The following is a 20,583-nucleotide window of genomic DNA, read 5'->3' as shown; positions in this document are numbered from 1 at the left end:
GCATCGGAATGATCCTGTTGACGTTTAAAAGCTTGTTTTTCACTGTGTTTTGAGGTGTTGGGAGATTTTATGCTCAACATTATATTACTATGGGTTGAATCTGAAAACAAATAGAGAATGAATTTTTTGGAACATGTGGTTTGTAACGTTATAGTGATAACGCTATACTGATGCTGTAACTTTACACACCACATGTTCCATGTTGAAAAGAACACTAAAACTTCAGACATATGCAGAGTTCTGTGGAGGGCTGAACCCTATTGACCTTGTAGTGGCATTTTCTACCAAAGATTTCAAGCATGTCCTATGTACCAATGTTGTGTCTTAAGCTACGGTCACAACCCGCCGTACGTGCTTTTTGTCCGTACGTTTTTTGGGAGGCTACGTCTGCTACGTTTTTTCTGAAAACGTGGGGAAGGAGTGGCATCGACGCACGTCACTCGCACGTCACTCGCACGGTTTCGCAAGGTGTTATTGTATGGTCTGCACGCCACGTCTGGCCGTGAGCGGTTGCGTGCATCGTACTTTGCGCAAGTGGTAAGTGAGCTGTACGTGCTTACAACGTACGATCTCTGTGCGATTGCAACTTTACCGTAAGAAGGCCGTACTCACACGTGCGTCTTTCTTACGGTACGTACGGGGCACGCGCGTCGCCTGTACTCGCACGTACAAAGTACAAAGTAAAGAAAATGCACTTAAAGTTCTACGGCGTATCTGCGGGAAAATGCGTTATTGAAGGTTTAAAAATACAAAATTTTCCTGGGAGAATGCCAACACACACATTGAACCCCCTTCGACTCTAGCCAGACTCTGCAAACTCATCTAAAGTTACGTTCTTCAACCCTTTGCTTATTTTTGTCTCGATGTCAAAGGGCAGTCAGCTGTAGTGCCTCAGCACAAAAGGCACTTTCGCACAAAGGCTGATGGGATATGTTATCAGTTGGCAGGTGTGACGTCACAGGTAAATATAGCCTTGGAATAAGAAGTGCCAAAGGCTAGACCGAACGGTGTGAGACACGCCTTGTTTTGGAACGAAACAACGCTTATACGACTGAAGCGGCCCGTCTACTAACGGTAAGTGAAATACTAGTAAGATTCTACGAACTTAACCTAAATGTAATTGTAGTCTGGATAACACAAACTGTACGTGTACGTGTTCATGCATATGTTTCAGTGAACTTTGATGAAGGTTACATATCCAGGTTAACGATACCCATAGACAATTCAAACGGTACTGCTGGATAAAGTTTGAAAATGAAATTGATCGCAATTCAGTTTTAACTTACTGAAAATCTACTCTTCCACTGGTCTTGACAGGGACTACAGACGCCATGTACAAAATGTACAGATTCACTGCACAGGGAACGTTCCCCTAGTTAGCTCTTTTCGACAGGCAAAAATGAACAGTGGACCACAACATAAATGTATTTCTGAGTTGCAAAACTGGATTTTCAAAGTCAATTTTCTGGTAATTATTTTCATATAGTAAGTTGAATCCTATCCCAAATTACATTGATATCTCTGGGGTAAAATGCGATGTGCTTGTTTTGTACCGTAGGCCGCCGCTTCTGGTTACAGCTACATTGTATTCATGGTACTCCTGTTCACCATAGGCTTTGAAATCTTCCTAATTGGCGCCAAACAGGTAGTGGGAGGTCTGAGAGCTCCATCAGGAGAGAAACTACCACCAGTCCGTGCCTTTATGGACGATGTCACAAGTATACTCCGAACTGCTCCGTGTACGACTCGGCTGCTCCAGAGGCTTGAGGAGCTAACTGAGTGGGCTGGTATGAAGTTTAAGCCGTCGAAGTCCAGAAGTCTGTCACTAAGGAAGGGGAAGATCTCCAGTAGAACCTTCTCAGTGAATGGTCAAACCATTCCAACTCTACAAGAAGAACCGGTGAAGAGTCTGGGGCGTCTCTACACAAGTAGTTTGAAAGACACCACAAGGGGACCTGAAATTATTCGTCAAGCTACAAGTGGTCTTAAATGCATTGATGAATGTGATCTTCCTGGAAGACTCAAAGTGTGGTGCGCACAGTTCGTGCTGTTTCCAAGACTAAAATGGCCCCTTAAGATGTACAACATATCCATGTCAACTGTGGATCAGATCGACAGGAAAGCCAATTCCTACTTTCGGCGGTGGTTAGGTGTACCAAGATGTCTGTCAACAGTGGCATTGTTTGGCGACAACATGTTAAGCCTTCCGCTTTCATCCATTGCAGAGGAATACAAGGTGGCCAAAGTTCAACTTGTTCTGGATTTGGAGGAGTCTCAAGACCCAGCAGTGAAAGCGGTAAACACGAACATCAGCACTGGCAAGAAGTGGAGTGCTAAAGAGACCATTAGCCAAGCAGTCAGCCGACTACAACATAAAGACCTAGTGGGTTCAGTACAGCTGGGAAGAACCGGTCTTGGATGGGGGGAGCAAACACACCGGTGGTCCAACGCCAACTCCAGAGAAAGGAGACAGCTGGTAGTACAGGAAGTGAGAAGGATAGAGGAAGAGAAGAGAAGAGTGGCGGCGATTGGTCAGAGCCAGCAGGGTGCGTGGACAAACTGGGACGGAGCGGTAGAGAGGAGACTTAAGTGGAGCGATGTGTGGAACATCCAGAATGCCAGACTGAGCTTTCTGCTACGGGCAGTCTATGATGTTCTTCCCAGTCCCAGAAACCTCACCCGTTGGTTCAAGAGTGAAGAGTCCTGCCAGCTGTGTGGTCTTGAACAAGCAGACTTGAAGCACATCTTGTCTAACTGCTCAGTTGCATTACAACAAGGCCGTTATACGTGGAGACATAACAAAGCTCTCCGTCAAATTGCAGTAACTCTAGAGGAAGTGAGGAAGGAAACAGCAGGAACAGACTCACCACTACAGCCAATCCAGTTCGTAAGAAGTGGGCAGCAGCCCTCAGGGGCAACCAGCAGTAGGAGCAGAACAGGAGGTGGCCCATTATGTAGAGGAGTGTGGAAAATGAGCGTAGATCTCGACAGGCAGCTGCATTTCCCAAGTAGTATCTGCGCAACGACATTGAGACCGGACCTTGTCCTGTGGTCAGAGGACCAAAGGTCAGTGTTGATAGTAGAACTAACGGTTCCTTGGGAAGAGAACATTTAGGTAGCTTTTGAAAGGAAGAAGACAAGATACGAGGAACTGGTCCAGCAGTGTAGGCTGAACGGCTGGAAAACTCAGCTCTACCCAGTAGAAATAGGAGTTCGTGGGTTTGCAGGGTCATCACTACTGCGGCTATGCAGAGACCTCCAGATCCGAGGGAAGGCACAGGCCCAGCTTGTCCGCCGTGTGTCTGAAGAAGTGGAGAAGAGTAGTTTTGTGATTTGGCTAAGAAGGAAGGATAAGAACTGGAAACAGACATCCCAGAAGTAGAGACGACTGTACCGGAAGTAGGATGGAGACGTCCACCCTACTGTCCCACCGCTCAGAGGTGTCTTAGATGTAAAGGGACGAAACACCAGTGAAGGCCGGAGTCTAACTGACGATCCGGTGCAGTCGCCTCAGTGATGCTGGAAAGCATGTCATAGTCCAGCAGGTTAGTGTCAACCTGTATACCTTTTGTATGGGCGTTACCCGTAAATAAAAGGCACCTCACGTAGCTTGTTTTGGGGCTACTAGTATTTCAAATGCTTAGAATTTGAAATGATGACGAAAAAGTGTTCAGAAATGGCAGTAAATGTCAATATCAGACAGGTGTCCTTATCCTGAGTTTTTTTTTTATTTGCCGCCCAGAAATAGAATATGGTGCCTTTAATGTCACGTTTTAAGGTACATGTGTAACGACAATAGTAATACTATAGAGTGGATCACGATTAATTGTTGTTTATTGCAAATATTGTTATTAATTTAATTCATCATTTCGAATTGGATATGATTTGTTTCAGAAGTATAATGAGGAGTCACAAGCTCAAAAAGCTATCTCTCCTGTTGCTGTTTGCGACGGCTGGGAACACAGGGAACACTAGTGTGAAGTACATATAAAGTATACTTAATTTTGTCAGTGATCACTTTTTCTCACAAATTCAGATACCAAATCTAGTAAAAATGTACCGTTAAGCGTTGCCGACCGTCCTGAATTTACCGTTAAGCGTTGCCAGGACCTCCCCATGCAGACCCTCATATATACATTAACGAAGATCTCGATATGCCTAAAAAAAGTTGCATGTACACTTGATTTAACGACCACTCTGTCGGCAAGGGTGATGATATAATTCCCCTTTACTTATGTTTAAAAGACAGTGACCCAGCGTGTCCTTGAAGTTCAAGTAGTGGTACTAACATGTATATGTATATGTAAATAATGCTGGCATTCTCCAACTGGGACGCGACGAGAGCGCCACCTATCTATTGTATGCGACATTACAGAACTCAGTTCACTTCATCCTTATTTCAGTACTTGTAACATCGTAATCGTCTACTCATCGAAAACATATCTTAATAAAACGATAGTTAGTTTCTTCTGTATCTGTTACCTGTATCCGTTCATCTTGTTTTGTTGTGACCTGTACTTAGCCAAATGTGATAAAGGTCATCATTCATTCATTGACGCACCCAACTAATGACCAGATAATGGGACTATTAACGTTTAACGATCTTAACATTTGCCTGACACGACACGGTTTGCCAGCATGTCGCCAGTAAATAATTTCTCAATTGCAAGGTAATATTAACCTAAAACTGCATCTGATGATGGTTCATCTATATATATAAACGTCACTGTAACTATACATGTTTTCAAAAATGCACGAAAATTTAAAGGAATTTACGCCACCGAAGATCGCAGTCACAGTCTATCTGCATCACTAGTTGCTTACTAGTGACTAGTATTTACACAGAGGTCAACCCATGTCAACAGTTCCTAGAGCCGGGGAGGTCGTCAACTTATGAACTAGGACACCTGGAACACTCAACTACAAGGTTCCACTGAGTCGTACCGAAAGACACTGACAATCCTTTATTCCCAGAACGCTCACAATCATGTAGGGTCGTGTGGCGTAGCGGCAACGTTCTCGACTCGGAACCAAGGCCAAGGTTCGAGTCCTGACATGCCACCGATCTTGTGCTCTTGGGAAAGGCACTTTACACGACTTTCCTCACTTCGCTCAGGTGAAAATGAGTATTGTCCTGTCATGTATTTGTCCCCAGTGTTGGTGGCGGCATTAATATAAGTTGAATAAACTTGAGTGTGCCGTCACCACGTCTTGTGATAAGATGTTGGAATATAAAAAATCAGGTAGCAGAAACAGTTGTAAATTGAGTTTCAAACTCTCCTTCTGAAGATTATTTGTATGTGAACTTGTCTGAAAACTTGTATATTCATGTCCCCACATTATATGTACTATATTTTAATTAATGATGACTTATTGCATATCTATATCGTTGAATTTTAGACAGTTGTATGTTGAATTTTAGACTTGTAAAATTACAACACAATTCAGGAGTTTCTCCTGCCATGTTGTTTTTATTAAATAAAGTTTTTTTTTTTAATTCCAACATGTAGTCACCAGACGTGGCGACGACACACTCGAGTTTTTTTTTCAACTTATTAATGCCGCCACCAACACAGGGGACAAATACATGACGGGACAAAACTCATTTACACCTGAGCTAAGTGGGGAAAGTCGTGTAAAGTCCCTTTTTCCAAGGGCACAAGATCGGTGGCATGTCAGGACTCGAACAATAAAGTTCAAAGTTCAAAGCAAGCTGTGACCTCGTGTCTGTGCCGTATAGTGGCGATACTGAACAGACCGGTTAGACCAAGTTTTAAGAACTTGCCTCTCACGTGGCATTCTAGTGGTGAACTTTCACCCTGAAATGGGTTACCTCAGGCACTTAAACACACCGGCTAGGCGTTATTTCAGACAGACGGACCGGCACTGCGCGAGTGAAGATATCTAACGTTGTGGTCTTTTTTGTCTCACAGGTGGGAATATGTTTACTGTACAGATTCTAGATCTTAGAGGAATAAATATATGAAGGAAGGAAGGAAGGAAGAAAGGAAGGGAGGAATAGATATTCTGTCGCAGTTAAGTGTTTAAAATGCTACGTGGGAATTAAGCTATTGTATGTGGTTGTTATGTCGTCATAGAGGGCGGTTAGTTCTGTGTAAAAAGTCTAGAACGATTTTCTACGCTAGTGATAGACTCAGACGGGCGCTCAGAAATATGAGGGCCTACATGGGGGAGTATTTACGAATTGCGCAAAATTTACGAATTACGTTTTATTCTCAGAGCCGATTACGGACAATAGCACGTTACGAATAATGTACCCACGGATTACGGTGATTTTGGGCGGTTGTCTACGAGTTACTAAGACTATTAAAATGCCTGATTACGCCTTGCGGCAAAAGGCATGCAGGCCCTCACATGTTGTTGCCGAATTTATTCTGGTGGAAACAAAACATGTACGTGTCAGCTGTAGGGTGGGTTTGTTGGATGGATAAATGTGACTAGAATCAATTATTAATTACAATGGATCCACGTCCCAGAGGCAATATATGAAATAATGTACAATCCCACCCACAACAGGGAAGGGGGGCTACGGGTAGATCTCTCCGGCACTTAGCGCCCCCAGCCCCGAGGACAGACAACACTTAAGCTCCTGTTCTGCATAACAGGAGATTTCTGACTATTTTGCATTACCTTGTCTTGACTTTTGTTCCCCTTTTCGACTTCCAAAAATTGTCTTCATTTTATTTGCATATCAATCAATAGGTTGTACTTATAAACCCGCATTTCCCCTCTGGTCTCTCAGTCACTGACGAAAGCTAGTGGATATTAGCTGACACGTCTGACCGTTTCCAAAATCATATCCAGTTGCTTGAGTAACTGCTTCTTTGCGAATTGATTCATGTGCATGTTACATGTATTTGTACATGTATTGTTATATGTTCAACCCAGCAAACTACGACGTAGCACGCGACAGAATGACGCAGTTCAGTTAACTATTATATAGTCTCTGCCAAGACTAGGCTAGTGGATTGTAGCCTCCACAGCATGCCAAAAACGTGGGGGGGGGGGGGCGTCATGGTCTTGGGAGCTTTTTATGTGCTGTTTTCTGATTGCATATAGACAACATAGCCGGCCTGGTTGAATTACCCCTCTTTTTTTAGAACTGGGCTAATCAGAGAACATCCCAAGACCACCAAACCCTCAGTTCTGTAAGCCTGCTACGGAGGCTAAGTGGATTGCTGCAAAAAAAAAAAAAAACGTAGAAATTAGGCAAATGATTTAAAACTAAATAATATGCCAGATAGGCTAGTTGGCTTCGGAGTACGCTTTGCCCCGTGACCCAGTATAAGCAGCCTTGTTAACGTATGTTGGATTTTTAAATCCTTACGCCTTCCTGTACTTCGACTGTCTGCCGTCTGTGCCTTTGTTTACTAGTGTCTACCAGGCTAACTAAGCTGGTTATATATAGGAGAATAATTGTCAGGGGGGTTTTGGCCGCCTTGTAGGTTTGACTGGCCAAAGAGGGAAAGAAACTACCTCCCCGCGGCCGGACNCCCTTTGCCAGTTTAACTCTCTTTTTTGCCGAATTCTACAATCCGTATCCCCGTAGAAAGGCCTGGTGGAGGCTATTTGCTTACAGTGATGACGACTACCAGGAGACGGCGGGGCGCTACACTAGCACTGGTAACTGCCGTCATGACAGCCATAACGGTAGGTTTCTTTTAACCTATAGCTAGCTAACTCGCTAATATCTTAGTGGAGTTATGTACAAGGCTTTTAAAATCTACCAATCGAGTCAGAATGCACATTGCATTAACTCTACATTTAAGAAACAACAGAATATCATTGTCTACCAGCCTATCAAATAGCCGGGACGGAGACGCTATAGACTATCACACACTTTTGACCTATCACTGTGGTCACGTGGTTTTATGGTCGTGTGTCAAAATTAGTTTTCAAATGGCTATGCAGCCCATAATTTCGTTATTCAATTAAGCCAACAGGCGTACTTGTATTATGATAATACAATTAGATACACATATATGTAACCTTGCAGTATTGGTATTGCAGTTTTCCTATCAAATATTCATGATCTGGGATCAGGATGCTCCGAAACCGATGTTCAAACTTTTCTCCGGACCAGCCGTCAATTCCTGCGTCCTGGACGGGCCTGTCCACATCGACCAGGCCACGTACCCACAATACACGCAGGTTGTCGTCCTAAACACAGACCGCCTGTATCACCAAGGAGACGTTCTGACCGTGATGGTGGTGGCAAGAGACAGAGAAGGAAGGCCGAAGACGTACGGAGGAGACTTTTTCCGTGCCAGACTCATCAGTAGTGACCGCTCGCTGCAGGCAAGTAGCGCCGGTCAGGTCACTGACCACTGTAACGGTACATACACCGTGCAGTTCCCGCTGTACTGGGCAGGGGGCGTTTCGGTGAGTACAGTGAAAGACTTTGTTGGGGACAGATACTAGTCTCCACCAGACTTCTTTTGCGGGCTGAATAAATAGTAGAAATCGGCCTAAAAAGGGTATTAATTAGTCAGAGAAGGTAGCCGGCCAGAGAAGCTCCATTTCTCGGCTTCTACGATTTATTCAGCCCGTAAAAGAAGTCTGGTGGAGACTAGACAGATGCATGTATGATACACTAGACTATCAGATTTTTTTCCAACATTTACCACAATGAATTTAAAAAGCAAATTTGAATACATAATGACATGTGACTACCCCTACATGCTATACATAGGGATATGAATTTAAGACTGTATAGACATTAGTAACTCCTCCAGTGCTTGTAAAAGCTATACTAGCCACCCACTTTTGTATTAGGTTAATCATTATGAAAATGTAGTCAATGTACTTAGTAGATGTCATACTTTGTACCATGTACAACTGTTGTGCAATAAAGTTATATGTATGATAAAAATGCATTAGAAATGAACTCTCTTCATCCCCATAACTCCTTGACCTGGTCTGTTTTGTGTCGCTGTTATCAGGTAAAGATTCAGCTGGTCCATCCCAGCGATGCCGTGAAGGTTCTACAGAGAGTGCGGGAAGTTCCAAACAAGAGGGTCTTTCGCTGCACTTTCGTCGACACGAAAACGACGGATTATTACACACGGCCATGTTTCAGCTCTGCCAACCCCAGACTGGCGCCACAGCAGCAGTGTGACTTCTCCAAGCCGGACGTGAACGGGACCTGGTTTTGTGAGAAGCCGGACAGACTCCCGTGTTCCGCCTTGTCACTGTGCGTGTGGCGGGGAGAAGACAGCTACAAAAGGGCAGAGAGTCTCGTGTTCAAGAAGGAAAAAACACTTTTCAAAAAGTAAGTTTCACTCATACACTCACTCACCCACCCATTCACTCACTCACGCACTCACTTACTCACTCACTCACTCACTCACTCACTCACTCACTCACTCACTCACTCACTCACGCACTCACGCACTCACTCACTCACTCACTCACTCGCTCACCCTGACTCACTCCCTCACTCTCACTCACTCACTCACTCCCTCACTCTCACTCACTCACTCACTCATTCACACTCACTCACTCACTCACTCACTCACTCACTCACTCATTCACACACACATGTGCACACACACTCATTCTGTCACTAACTCACAAACACTCGGATCGGACACAATCAATCAAAAATGGTTTATTGCTAATTCACTCACCCACACACTCACGCGCTCGCTCACTCACACTCATTCTCAGTCACTCACTCACTCATTCACACACACATTCGGACACACTCATTCTCTCTCTCACTCACTCACTCACTCACTCACTCACTCACTCACGCACAATCGGATCGGACACTTTCTCTCACACACACTCACTCACACTCGGACACACCCACTCATTCACCCACACTCACTCACTCACTCACTCAATCAATCACTCACTCACTCACTCACTCACTCACTCACTCACTCACTCACTCACTCACTCACTCACTCACTCACTCACCCCTTGTCGGTGTTTTCCACGCCACACAGGCCATATCTTGAAGAGGAACTTCAAGTAGACCCCAAGGAGCCCATAAATGTCCTTAAAGCAGAACTTCCCACACCTCAACACCTTCCAGCGTGTACCTGGGACAAGTCTGCAGCTTTGGGACATTGGTCAGGCAAGGTGTGGACGTCATCCGTCTGCGATGTCCGAGTGTTCAGTAAGGAAGATATCCGGCTGTGCCTGGCTAACAAGACCGTGTACATGCAAGGTACGTATCATCGTTAGTGGTCATTGATTGCACTTCTGAATATGTTAGATACAGTCCATTGCCCCCAACACGGCTAGAGTCACATGGACGTTGCCTTAGGAACTCAAAGACACTGACTCTTCCCATAACTCGCACAACAAGGTTCAGCAATAGTCCGATACCGTCACTGCTGAGAGTACTTAATGAAAGAAAATGACATCACATATCTTCCTATGTAGTAATTGGATTTAATGTTGTACAAAGATCACGGATTTTAAATGTCTCGTTGCTAATACCGATGATTTTATTGTAGTGGATTTAACAAAGTGGATTTGTAAATATTTTCGCAACTTTTTCAATATGATACATTGATATGTACATCATCTGATGAGATGATGTACATATGTAACAATTGGCACAATTCAGCCTACATGCTAGCCTGGTATCCAGTCTGATCGTGGTCGGGGCCGAAAGAGCTGTGTCCCGCCCGCCTCACATAGGTTTCCCGGTGTGTATTTCACGAGAGATTGATTAGCCCTCCACGTGTTGGGGGAAACCAAATCCCCAAGCATACTGCCTCTTATTAGCGTAACTCTCCTAACGGGACGGTCTGTTGCACTGGGCGGGGAAAGCTATTAGAGCCCCCGAAGGCACAACCTGCCCGAACACCCAATACCCCCAATCACGTAAGACTGGATACCAGGCTACATACATGCAAGTAGTGCTGCAAAGTCGATTGAACAATAAACCAAGATTGATTGATTGATTGATTGATTGGTTGGTTGATTGGTTGGTTGATTGATTGATTGATTGTTATTTCGTAGTTAGTGTTCATTGTCCGGAAATAAAGTTGGATACATTTTACGAATTTATGTAACCTATAGATGTAAGACGATCATGTATTTATTCTACAGTCTTTCCTGTAATGTTACTCCAGGTGACTCGTCGCTGCGTCAGTGGAAGGACCGTCTGCATGCGGTTGTGCCGCTGTTCACCAGCACAAGTACCACCACGGGTCAGTTAATGTTCTTACATGGGGGCCTGCAAGCCCTTTTCCGTAGAGTGTAATCGGCCGTTTTAATTTTACGTAGAGCGTAGATGGGCCGCTCTAATTCAACGTGGAGCGTAATTGGCGCGTTTTGCGTAGAGCGTATTCACCATTTTAATTCTACATAATGTGGAATGTACTTGGAATGTATCGTAAAACGGAATCGAGAGGTCTCCGAATTCAGCGTAGAGCGTTGTCGGGACCCCCCCCCCCTTCAGGCCCCTTACATGCCTAGCCTGGTACCTCATAGCCAACAATCAGTCAATAATGACTGTCATTTCCAAACCTAATTTAGGCTTTTTGCAGCCTTTTTTTTATTATTATTACACGTAAATGCGATGGACACAAATCAAGCGCGCACTTGTCGTTCTTCACCGAGAATTTGAAAAGGACTTTATTGACACAACAAAAGTACAGCGACTTTCGTAAGGTCTAAAACTGCATGTAGATATACAAATACATGGATATTCACCAATTTGGGACATTGGTCAACGGGACATGGGTACAACGTATAAAACAATAGACGAGCCAACTAATACTACTTGTTCTAAGGAATAAACATTCTTTGATATATGATACCTATTTGTACACAGTTACAGAAACAAACGTTGCCGCTAAAAGTCTGCTTATGTAGGTACCTCAATGTCCGCGTAGGATTATCTCTCATGAACAGAACTTATCATAAATGATCTTATTTCTATCTTGAACTGGGATTTCTTTAGGATATTATTACCTCGCCTTCATGGATTATGATGATATTTGGCATGCTGGTAGGTTTTAGGAAGCCAAAGGTCAAGGTCAAATATGGGCCTTCTGGTGGCTGCCCTTGGTAACTGCAGCAGAACTTCTGGGAAAACAGATGTGCGGGGTGGCAGGGAAAACAGATGTGCGGGGTGGCAGGGAAAACAGATGTGCGGGGTGGCAGGGAAAACAGATGTGCGGGGTGGCAGGGAAAACAGATGTGTGGGGTGACAGGGAAAACAGATGTGCAGGGTGGAGGCAGCACCTGCCCGGGTTGATTAATGGGTTTCTCCCTCGGGGGAAAAGCCTACATGACCATATCCAGGCCAAAGGTGCTTGAAACAAAAAAACTGTGTTATTTTGTTCTGTACTGTAGTGTAGTGTGTAAAACATTTAGAATGACTCATATATTTCATGGAGGTACACATTGTATGAGGTCGCCAAATTGAAACGAAAAAGGTCATAAAGCAGACAATGGCTTTGTTGCATTTTAGACAGATCGACAGTCTACATGATTATATGTAAGCATGATATGTTACACTGTCAAATGTAATACTTGGAATTGCTACATTTTTGTTACAGTTAAGGTCGGACCCACAAGAGCACCGAATATTAGAGAAGGATCCAACAGCCAGTGGAACATCACTGTACTGTTCCAGTTCCACCACTACCCTTCACAAGGGAAAAGTTGGAATGTGTTTTTTAACTACAGATACATCCCCGACATGGTAGACTCCATTCAGGGAGGCCCAAACACGGTAATAGTCCTGAGTCTGTGGGCTCACTTTACGGCAGAGCCGCTAGAAATGTTCCGGTCCAGACTGTACGCCATACGAGCTGCCATACACCGTCTGAAGCGCAGGGCTCCGGACACGCCGGTTTTCGTGAGAACTGCTACAACTCGAAATCACGACAGAGGAAAGTTGGCGTTCTACGTGCTAGGAAGCGACTGGCTGGCTTACCAGATCACGGAGGTGATACGAGAGATGTTCCGGGCGGATCCAGACGTGGTTGTGTTGGACACGTGGGACATGAGCGTGTGTCAGCCGGGAAAAGACAACATTCATCCAGACCTAAACATGGTGGACAGTCAACTAAACACGCTGTTTTCTCATATCTGCCCAAACTAGCCGGGTTCAAAGACAGAAAAACACATTGTTTTGTTAGACAAAGATAGCAGACTTCACCCCCCTCGTTTCATGCTGCATTGTTCACACTGAGAATCTCAAAATCCAAATTCATGACAAAATAGGTTTTGATTCTGAAACGATAAAGTTTCAAAATATTTTTTTTTCGAATTTCTTGTTGAATATAACAAAGGATTTAATATGGCATTATTGTAGTCTATGCGTATGAAAAATTATATGAATTGTGATGATATTTGGTATGTTGGTAGATGAAGTACTTTCATGGTCTTGTAAGACCGACGAAATGCCTACATGGTATGTTGGTAGGTCTTAGGAAGACAAAGGTTAAGGTCAAACTTAGGCCTTCCCGTGGCTGGCCTTGGTACTTCCGGTTTTTGTATATTTTGTCCTGGACATGGTATAGTCTTGATTGTTTGATTGCTGGTAGCTTTTTTTGTCAGGAACAGGTGAGGTCAGTGAAAAAAACTCTTTTGACACAGTAGGTTTAAATGAAGGCAAGAAACTACAAAGGGTGTGCTCCTGAGTTCGTAACTTTAGCTGCAGTAAAGAAAAAAAAAACATGACACACTAATCACGCAGTTGTTAGCCTGATATGATTTCTTGACATTTATTCAATCATCAAGTCTTAATATTCAACACTACTAGGCCCACTCAGTACTCAAGAAGAAACAGAGAAATAATAACATCTTCAAGTTTTCTTCATTAAAGATAAACATTATTATTATAATACTTGCACCAGGTGCATCTCGGACCACCTTTAAAGATTTTGTAAAATGTTTGTAAAAATCTTAACTCAACATACCAGGTTGCCTTCAGCTATGTTATTGATGGAGACCACATGTTGTGCACTATATAATAATTGTGATAGAATTAATTCTACAGAATATGGCAAGAAGCTATGGTTGGACACTTGAATATCTCATTCACTAGCTAACATACATGTACAATTTGAGAAGTACTATAATAGTGTTCCTGGAAATAAAAACAATATTAATAGCAAATGTACATACAGGATTTAAGTTCAATGCTATTACAGATATAAAGAAATCATTTATAAATTTCAAATTTAAGGAATCCCACAGTAAAAAGAATTATACAATATGGATTTGCTGTCTTTGAAATTATGTTGCACTATTTACTATCAATGACAATGGTTGGTAGATTCACTGAGACTGTGTGAGAGAAATTCTTGTCCAACAAAGGCAAGATTGTCAAGTTCTCTTCCTTGGCACTTTTTTTCTTATGGCACTATAAACACATTAAAGACTGATTGGCATTGTCTTATAATATGTAGTTAGACTATGTGTACTTCATTTAAACAACATTCTCCTATAAATCATAAGTTAAAAAAAAATCTAATTTTGGCTGGAAAAAAGTCTCCAGCAGAAAGGCGACTTAACATAAGTCCAGCCATGTAACAACTTACTTGACTTTTCTCTGCCCTCTCTGACTCAAGTCTAATTTTTGGCGATGCCTCAGGGGTGGAGCCATTTATGCTACCTATTGTTATGGTGTTTTCCTGCCCTGTGTTTATGTGTTACAGGGGAGGCAGACCGATGACCTCCATGTTCACTCACTCTCCTGTCCCTGTTCCTTGCTGTCTTACTGTCAGCAGTTTGTTGTTGATAATCGCCTGGCCTGTCACCCTCCTTATACCTGTAGTGTTCTGTCCTGTGTCTGTCCTGTCTGCTGACATGCTGACTGTGTCCCGCATGTTCACTCTGTCCTTTGACATGTACATCTCTACCCTGTACATCTCTGCCCTGTACATCTCTGCCCTGTACTTCTGTATGTCTGTCTCTAGATCTCTCACTTCTGTCCATATAGTATCTATCCTGCCTTTCCACATGAGCACTTTGTGCTTCAGAGTAACTTCTCTCTCCTTCTGTGTGACTGCTCTGTCCTTCTGTATGCCTGTGTTGTCCCTCAAAATACGTATTATGTGCTTTGGCGTGTCTTTCTTTTCCTTCTACAGGTTTGTAGTGTCCTTCCGTATGTCTGTTTTGTGATTCAACATCATAGCTTGTTTGTCTACTTTGTTTTTCCTTCTGTCTAATCTGAATTTCTGTATGTCTGTCTGTATGTCTGCTGTGTACTTCTACATAGCCCTGATGCCTACTGCTTCCACTTTCTGGTCCCAAATTTCTGGTCGTTTTTTTTCTCAGCTCAGTCAGATTGTCACTGTCTCTTGCTGACTGTCTTGTCAGTTCTTCCACATGTACACGTCTGTTCTGTCCTGTGTATCTGTCCTGTTGATCTGAACCACTCTGTCCTCCCATGTCACTCACTCCTACAGACATGCCCTGTCTTTCCTGCCCTGTCTTCAGCTCTCCCACATACCTGTGATACATGTCTTCTGCTGAGTGCCTTCTCTGCCCTTCCCATGTGCTATGTCGAAGGCCTGTCCCTCCCTCAGCACTACGTCCACTGTCCTGTCCCTGTCCCTCCCTCAGCACTACGTCCATGTCCTGTCCCTCCCTCAGCACTACATCCATGTCCTGTCCCTCCCTCAGCACTATGTCCATGTCCTGTCCCTGTCCCTCCTTCAGCACTACGCCCATGTCCTGTCCCTCCCTCAGCACTATGTCCATGTCCTGTCCCTGTCCTCAGCACTACGTCCATGTCCTGTCCCTGTCCCTCCCTCAGCACTACGTCCATGTCCTGTCCCTCCCTCAGCACTTCGTCCATGTCCTGTCCCTGTCCCTCCCTCAGCACTATGTCCATGTCCTGTCCCTCCCTCAGCACTACGTCCATGTCCTGTCCCTCCCTCAGCACTACGTCCATGTCCCGTCCCTGTACTGCCATTCCTGTGTGTGCTACTAGAACTATTCCTTCTGCGGCCATCTGGGTCTGAACCGATGTCTGACTTCCTTCTTGGTGAGGATTGTTGCCTTTTCTTCTGTTTGCTTCTGTTTCCTTTGTCTTCATCTGAACTGGAGCTGGACCGTTTTCTATTCCTTTTCTTTTTTTCCTGCAGTGGGAAGAAGACACAACTGTCAATACAAGAGCAGACAGAGAAAACATATTTCTCTCTAACTTTTATTTTTCTAACATTTCTTTGTGGAGACCCTGCATTATCATCCATACATGTACATCGTACATGCATATGGACTGATGACTTTCAAGATTATGGAGTACATCACTATTAGTAGTCAACTCTAACTGTGACTTTGACTTAAAGTTTGGTTGCCAACTTAATCACATTTGTCTGCAGAAGTGCTGTGACCCTGGCCACTTCAAAACCATAAGTCCTGTTCACACTAACCCGCTCTTGTCCTTGCTGCTCCCCTCCACATCCAGTAGCTTCTGAAGCTTTTCTTTCGAACGTTGTGCAAAGGACAACTCAGCAGGTAATTCTTCTCCTCCACTGGTCATGTCCACCTGACTCGCAGTCTTCAGGTTCTACCACAGCCAGGGCAGCGGAGAGTGGAACATGGTACAGCAACAACATCGTACAGCAACAACATCGTACAGCAACAACATTGTACAGCAACAACATTGTACAGCAACAACATTGTACAGCAACAACATTGTACAGCAACAACATTGTACAGCAACAACATCGTACAGCAACAACATTGTATAGCAACAACATCGTACAGCAACAACATCATACGACAACAACATCGTACAGCAACAATATTGCACAGTAACAACATCGTACAGCAACAATATTGCACAGTAACAACATCGTACAGCAACAATATTGCACAGTAACAAAGTACAGCAACATCATACATGCAGCGACAATATTGCATAGCAACAACATAGTACAGCAACATCGTACAGCAACAATATTGCACAGTAACAACAATGTACAGCAACATCATACATGCAGCAACAATATTGCACAGCAGCAAAATGGTACAGCAACAGAATTGTACAACATCATTGTACAGCAACAACATTGCACAGCAACATCATACCGCAACAACAACAACATTGCATAGCAACAACATTTTATAGCAACAACAAATAAGGCAATCAAAGCATACCCACGTGAGGAGGAACATGTGCAAAATGTTTTAGTCATTCATCAAGTTCAATATATTATTAAGTTGGAATATAAAAAAACAGAAACACTCAGTCAATGACAAAATCAAATCAATGTACAAGTATGTAAAAATCCAGACAATAATGAAGAAAGCAATATACCATGCAGTTTGAGCCAGTCATGGTATTGAGCAGAAATATGATCAAAGACAAACAAACATGACAATGGTTGTGCACACAGATTGAAAAATTCAGCAATCAGTATCGGGAATTTTAAAATGTCATCAAAAGTTCCAGACATATCAGCCATGTCAAGCATTTTGTTACATGTTTCACATGATATCGTAGATAATTTTAACACGTGAAAGAGTGTGTGATGTTTAATTTGATGTACATTACCACCGGAGATGACATAATGACAGTAACCCACAGTAGCCAGTGTTGAAGTTGTCAGTAACAACAGTTTGGATGTCCATATCAACACATCGACGTTACAGTTGTCCACCGTGAGGTCATCAAACAGTCCAGGTTACCCATCATCAGTTATACAGGTGAGTTGAGGTTATCCAAGTCAGTATGTTGAGGTTGTCCACCAGGTTACCGGTGGATGTGATGCCATTTTTCCCAGGAAATGTCAACACAGGCAGTCGTTTCCAGGGGTCATGAAAAAAGAGGCACATTTAGATTAGTTAGTGGCTCTGAAAAGAAGATTTTTAACTAATTGATAGTAATTATAAGGAACCAAATCCATAGTGTGTTTTTGTCACACATTTAATTCTAGACAGATTAGCCGAGTCTTAACCCTTGTCCTGCGGGACCCATATATATACGGGTTGTACATACAGTACCATCTATATAGTGCCCTGTGTAGGTACGATTTGGGGGTGTTTCTCATGGAACGCGTCACACCGCAGCGAAACGCAACGAATGCGAAAGTAACTACGCCACCGCAGGGCAAAAAAAGTCAGGGGTCTGTGACCTGATCACAACTTCAAATTACTTGAAAAAATTGGGTAAAAAAGTCGAGCAGGACAAGGTGAGTATCGAACAGGACCTATAGGTCCAACACTCTAACTGCTGCGCCATTTAGTATACCATAAATTAACATAACTGCAAAATGTTTCTACATATAATAGCAGGTCTCCAGGCCACAACAGTTTTTTTACCTGGTTTTCAGACATATTTTTTACAAAGTATCAGATCTGGTTGAGAACAGTGGCAGACTTTCTCCCAGACTCTCAACTACATGTACATCTTCCAGGCGTTAGATACAACTTTGTTTAATTCCAAACTAAGGCCACACCAATTTAACTTGTTGCTTTTTGGATCACCCTGTCCATTTTTTTCTGATTTGCAAAAAAAAAATGGGGGGGGGGGTCTAAATTACATGTAACTGCAAAATGCTCAATGAAAGATAATTGGTTGACGAAAGTACTTTTCTTCCTAGTTCTTACAGTTTCTCAAAGTAACAATGCAACTTTGTTTCATTAAAAGTTCAAATTATTGTTTTCATTATAAACCAGCCTGGTATGTTCACTTCATGGCTCATATTTGAACATTTTTGGCTATCATGGGGTGCCTTGGCCTGTTTTTGTTTTTTTCATCCTGTCGCTTCATATTTTTTCTGAAAAAATCCGAGAAACAACAGAAACAACAAATTAAATTGGTGTGGCCTAACAAAAATTAAATTGGTGTTATCTCATATAAATCATACCAACAAAGCTGTGCACTGTCCCATCCAGAGAACCCTGTTGAGTTAGGAGAGCAGACTCCAGGTTTTTTTCTCACCTCTAGTTTTGTCCTGACTTGCTCCAAAGCTTCCTTGGCTTCCTGTAAGTCAGGGTTGATGACTAAAGCCCTCTGGTATGACATCATGGCATCTTCATCCTCTCCCTCCTCCTGCAACCTGAGAACAAAACAATCAGCCTTAAAGACCAAATAACACCACAAAAAGTCCATAAAATACATACAAATATTGGAAGTGTACAATATAGTCACTTGAAGTTTGTTCCAATCATGATGACTGAGAAATTGAGTTTGTACAACCTTCTAAAAGTGAATTGGTGGAGACTCTCCAGCAAGCTTCCCAATCGCCCACTTCAGGCATCTCTATTTGCATCTGTATGTTTTATTTCTGTGCTTTTTCCTGAGCTGACATCACTGGATGGCGTCAGCTCAGGAAAAAATATAGACATGCAAAAATAAAATGTAGAGATGCAAATCACCTGCCAGTGCTGGCTTGTACTGACTTTTCCAAGGCAGGGCATTAGAATTTCGAAATTCGAATGTAACACGAGAACAGTGCATAATTATTTATTGTAAATGTGTCCGTTGGCCAGGTAATACTAGTTATGTCAATTACAATCAGTAAAAGTCATATTTTGGTGTCATGAGCACCCTAACCCCCGATCAAACATTCAGAACCTTCCCCCAAACTCCAGCTAAACACGGTGGCTGAAGTTCAGGAACAGTCTAACCAGATTTAGGCCTGCCTACCTTTCTATATGAATCAAATTGAGTGAAATGAGCTTAACATTTACTGGAGAATACTGACATAAAATTTCCTTCTTACAAAGTTATTGAGTATAAAGTATTATCAAAACCATCTGTGAAAACACATTTAGTCTGTATGTGCATTAACAAAGTACTAATAAATTACTAATATTGGCGTTACACAAGCACAATTATCTGTTATTCTAAAAGTAAACAGTTACTACAGAAGTAACATTTGCAAAACAAATGCATATATGTTTACCTTCGGACATGGTCTGCTCCGTTAATTCTTACTCAAACACATTCACATAGTATATTTAGTATATCGAGACAGGAGCAGACCAGAGTCAGACCATGAAATCGCAACATTATGCAACCCAACACCAGTCACCATGGTGACAGACGTCAACAAATCATGTCATTGGTCAGGTCAGAGGTCACTGTTTGGAGAAGAAGTAGAGGAAGAGGAAGAAACAGACCAGGAACAATATGTTTTCCTTTGATAAATAATATGTTTTCCTTTGATAAATAATATGTTTTCCTTTGATAAATAATATGCAGTGGTAGAAATACTTTATTTCAGTGATCTGCAATATTGCAGGATGTGAAAATTATGTCCTGCAATTTGGAAATACTTTCTGCAAGTTCACACTTAAAGGTCTGGATCTACATGTAAACCCATGGCACATACAAAATTGAATGTTTGCAAACATTTTGCAATACATGCAAATTTGTATATATAAGTTTGTATATCATAGAGTCAATAGTAAACACCAAAGCTCTTAAACACTATTGAAACCCTAGCCTGATTTTTTCAGTTTGCAAAATTGCAGGTTGCTTAATTTTTCTTATGCAATATTGAAAATGTCTCTGCAAAATGCAGACTGCAGATGGGTATTTCTAATACTGTGTGTGCATGCAGTTTCAGTTGTCTTTCTAGAAAAAAAATTTAGCATGAGGGAGCAGATTGCAAGCATGACAAG

At 42.7% G+C, this 20,583-nt stretch overlaps 1 protein-coding gene and 1 pseudogene across 6 annotated transcripts in view; one reads left to right on the top strand and one right to left on the bottom strand.

The window, feature by feature from the left end:
- The first annotated feature begins 6,480 nt into the window (after positions 1-6,480).
- Positions 6,481-20,583, top strand: part of LOC109466536 — a 27,769-nt pseudogene continuing 13,666 nt past the window's right edge.
- Positions 14,490-20,583, bottom strand: part of LOC109466534 (tetratricopeptide repeat protein 14-like) — a 41,620-nt gene continuing 35,526 nt past the window's right edge. The window contains exons 13-17 of one of the 6 annotated variants that reach the window (XM_019764262.1): positions 18,896-19,013; positions 16,380-16,516; positions 15,842-16,085; positions 15,737-15,781; positions 14,490-15,579 (exon numbers count right to left, since the gene is read on the bottom strand). In XM_019764262.1, the coding sequence (XP_019619821.1) occupies positions 14,611-15,579; positions 15,737-15,781; positions 15,842-16,085; positions 16,380-16,516; positions 18,896-19,013 (1,513 nt within the window). In that variant the 3' untranslated portion in view covers positions 14,490-14,610. Of the gene's footprint in view, positions 16,086-16,379; positions 16,517-18,895; positions 19,014-20,583 lie in introns of all 6 variants that reach the window. The other 5 variants (XM_019764261.1, XM_019764260.1, XM_019764259.1 and 2 more) reach the window with 5 other exon arrangements.

This window comes from Branchiostoma belcheri, unplaced genomic scaffold (genome assembly GCF_001625305.1).
Source record: "Branchiostoma belcheri isolate BF01 breed outbred unplaced genomic scaffold, Haploidv18h27 scaffold169, whole genome shotgun sequence".
NCBI lineage: Eukaryota > Metazoa > Chordata > Leptocardii > Amphioxiformes > Branchiostomatidae > Branchiostoma > Branchiostoma belcheri.
This window is presented reverse-complemented; position numbering and strand designations above follow the sequence as displayed.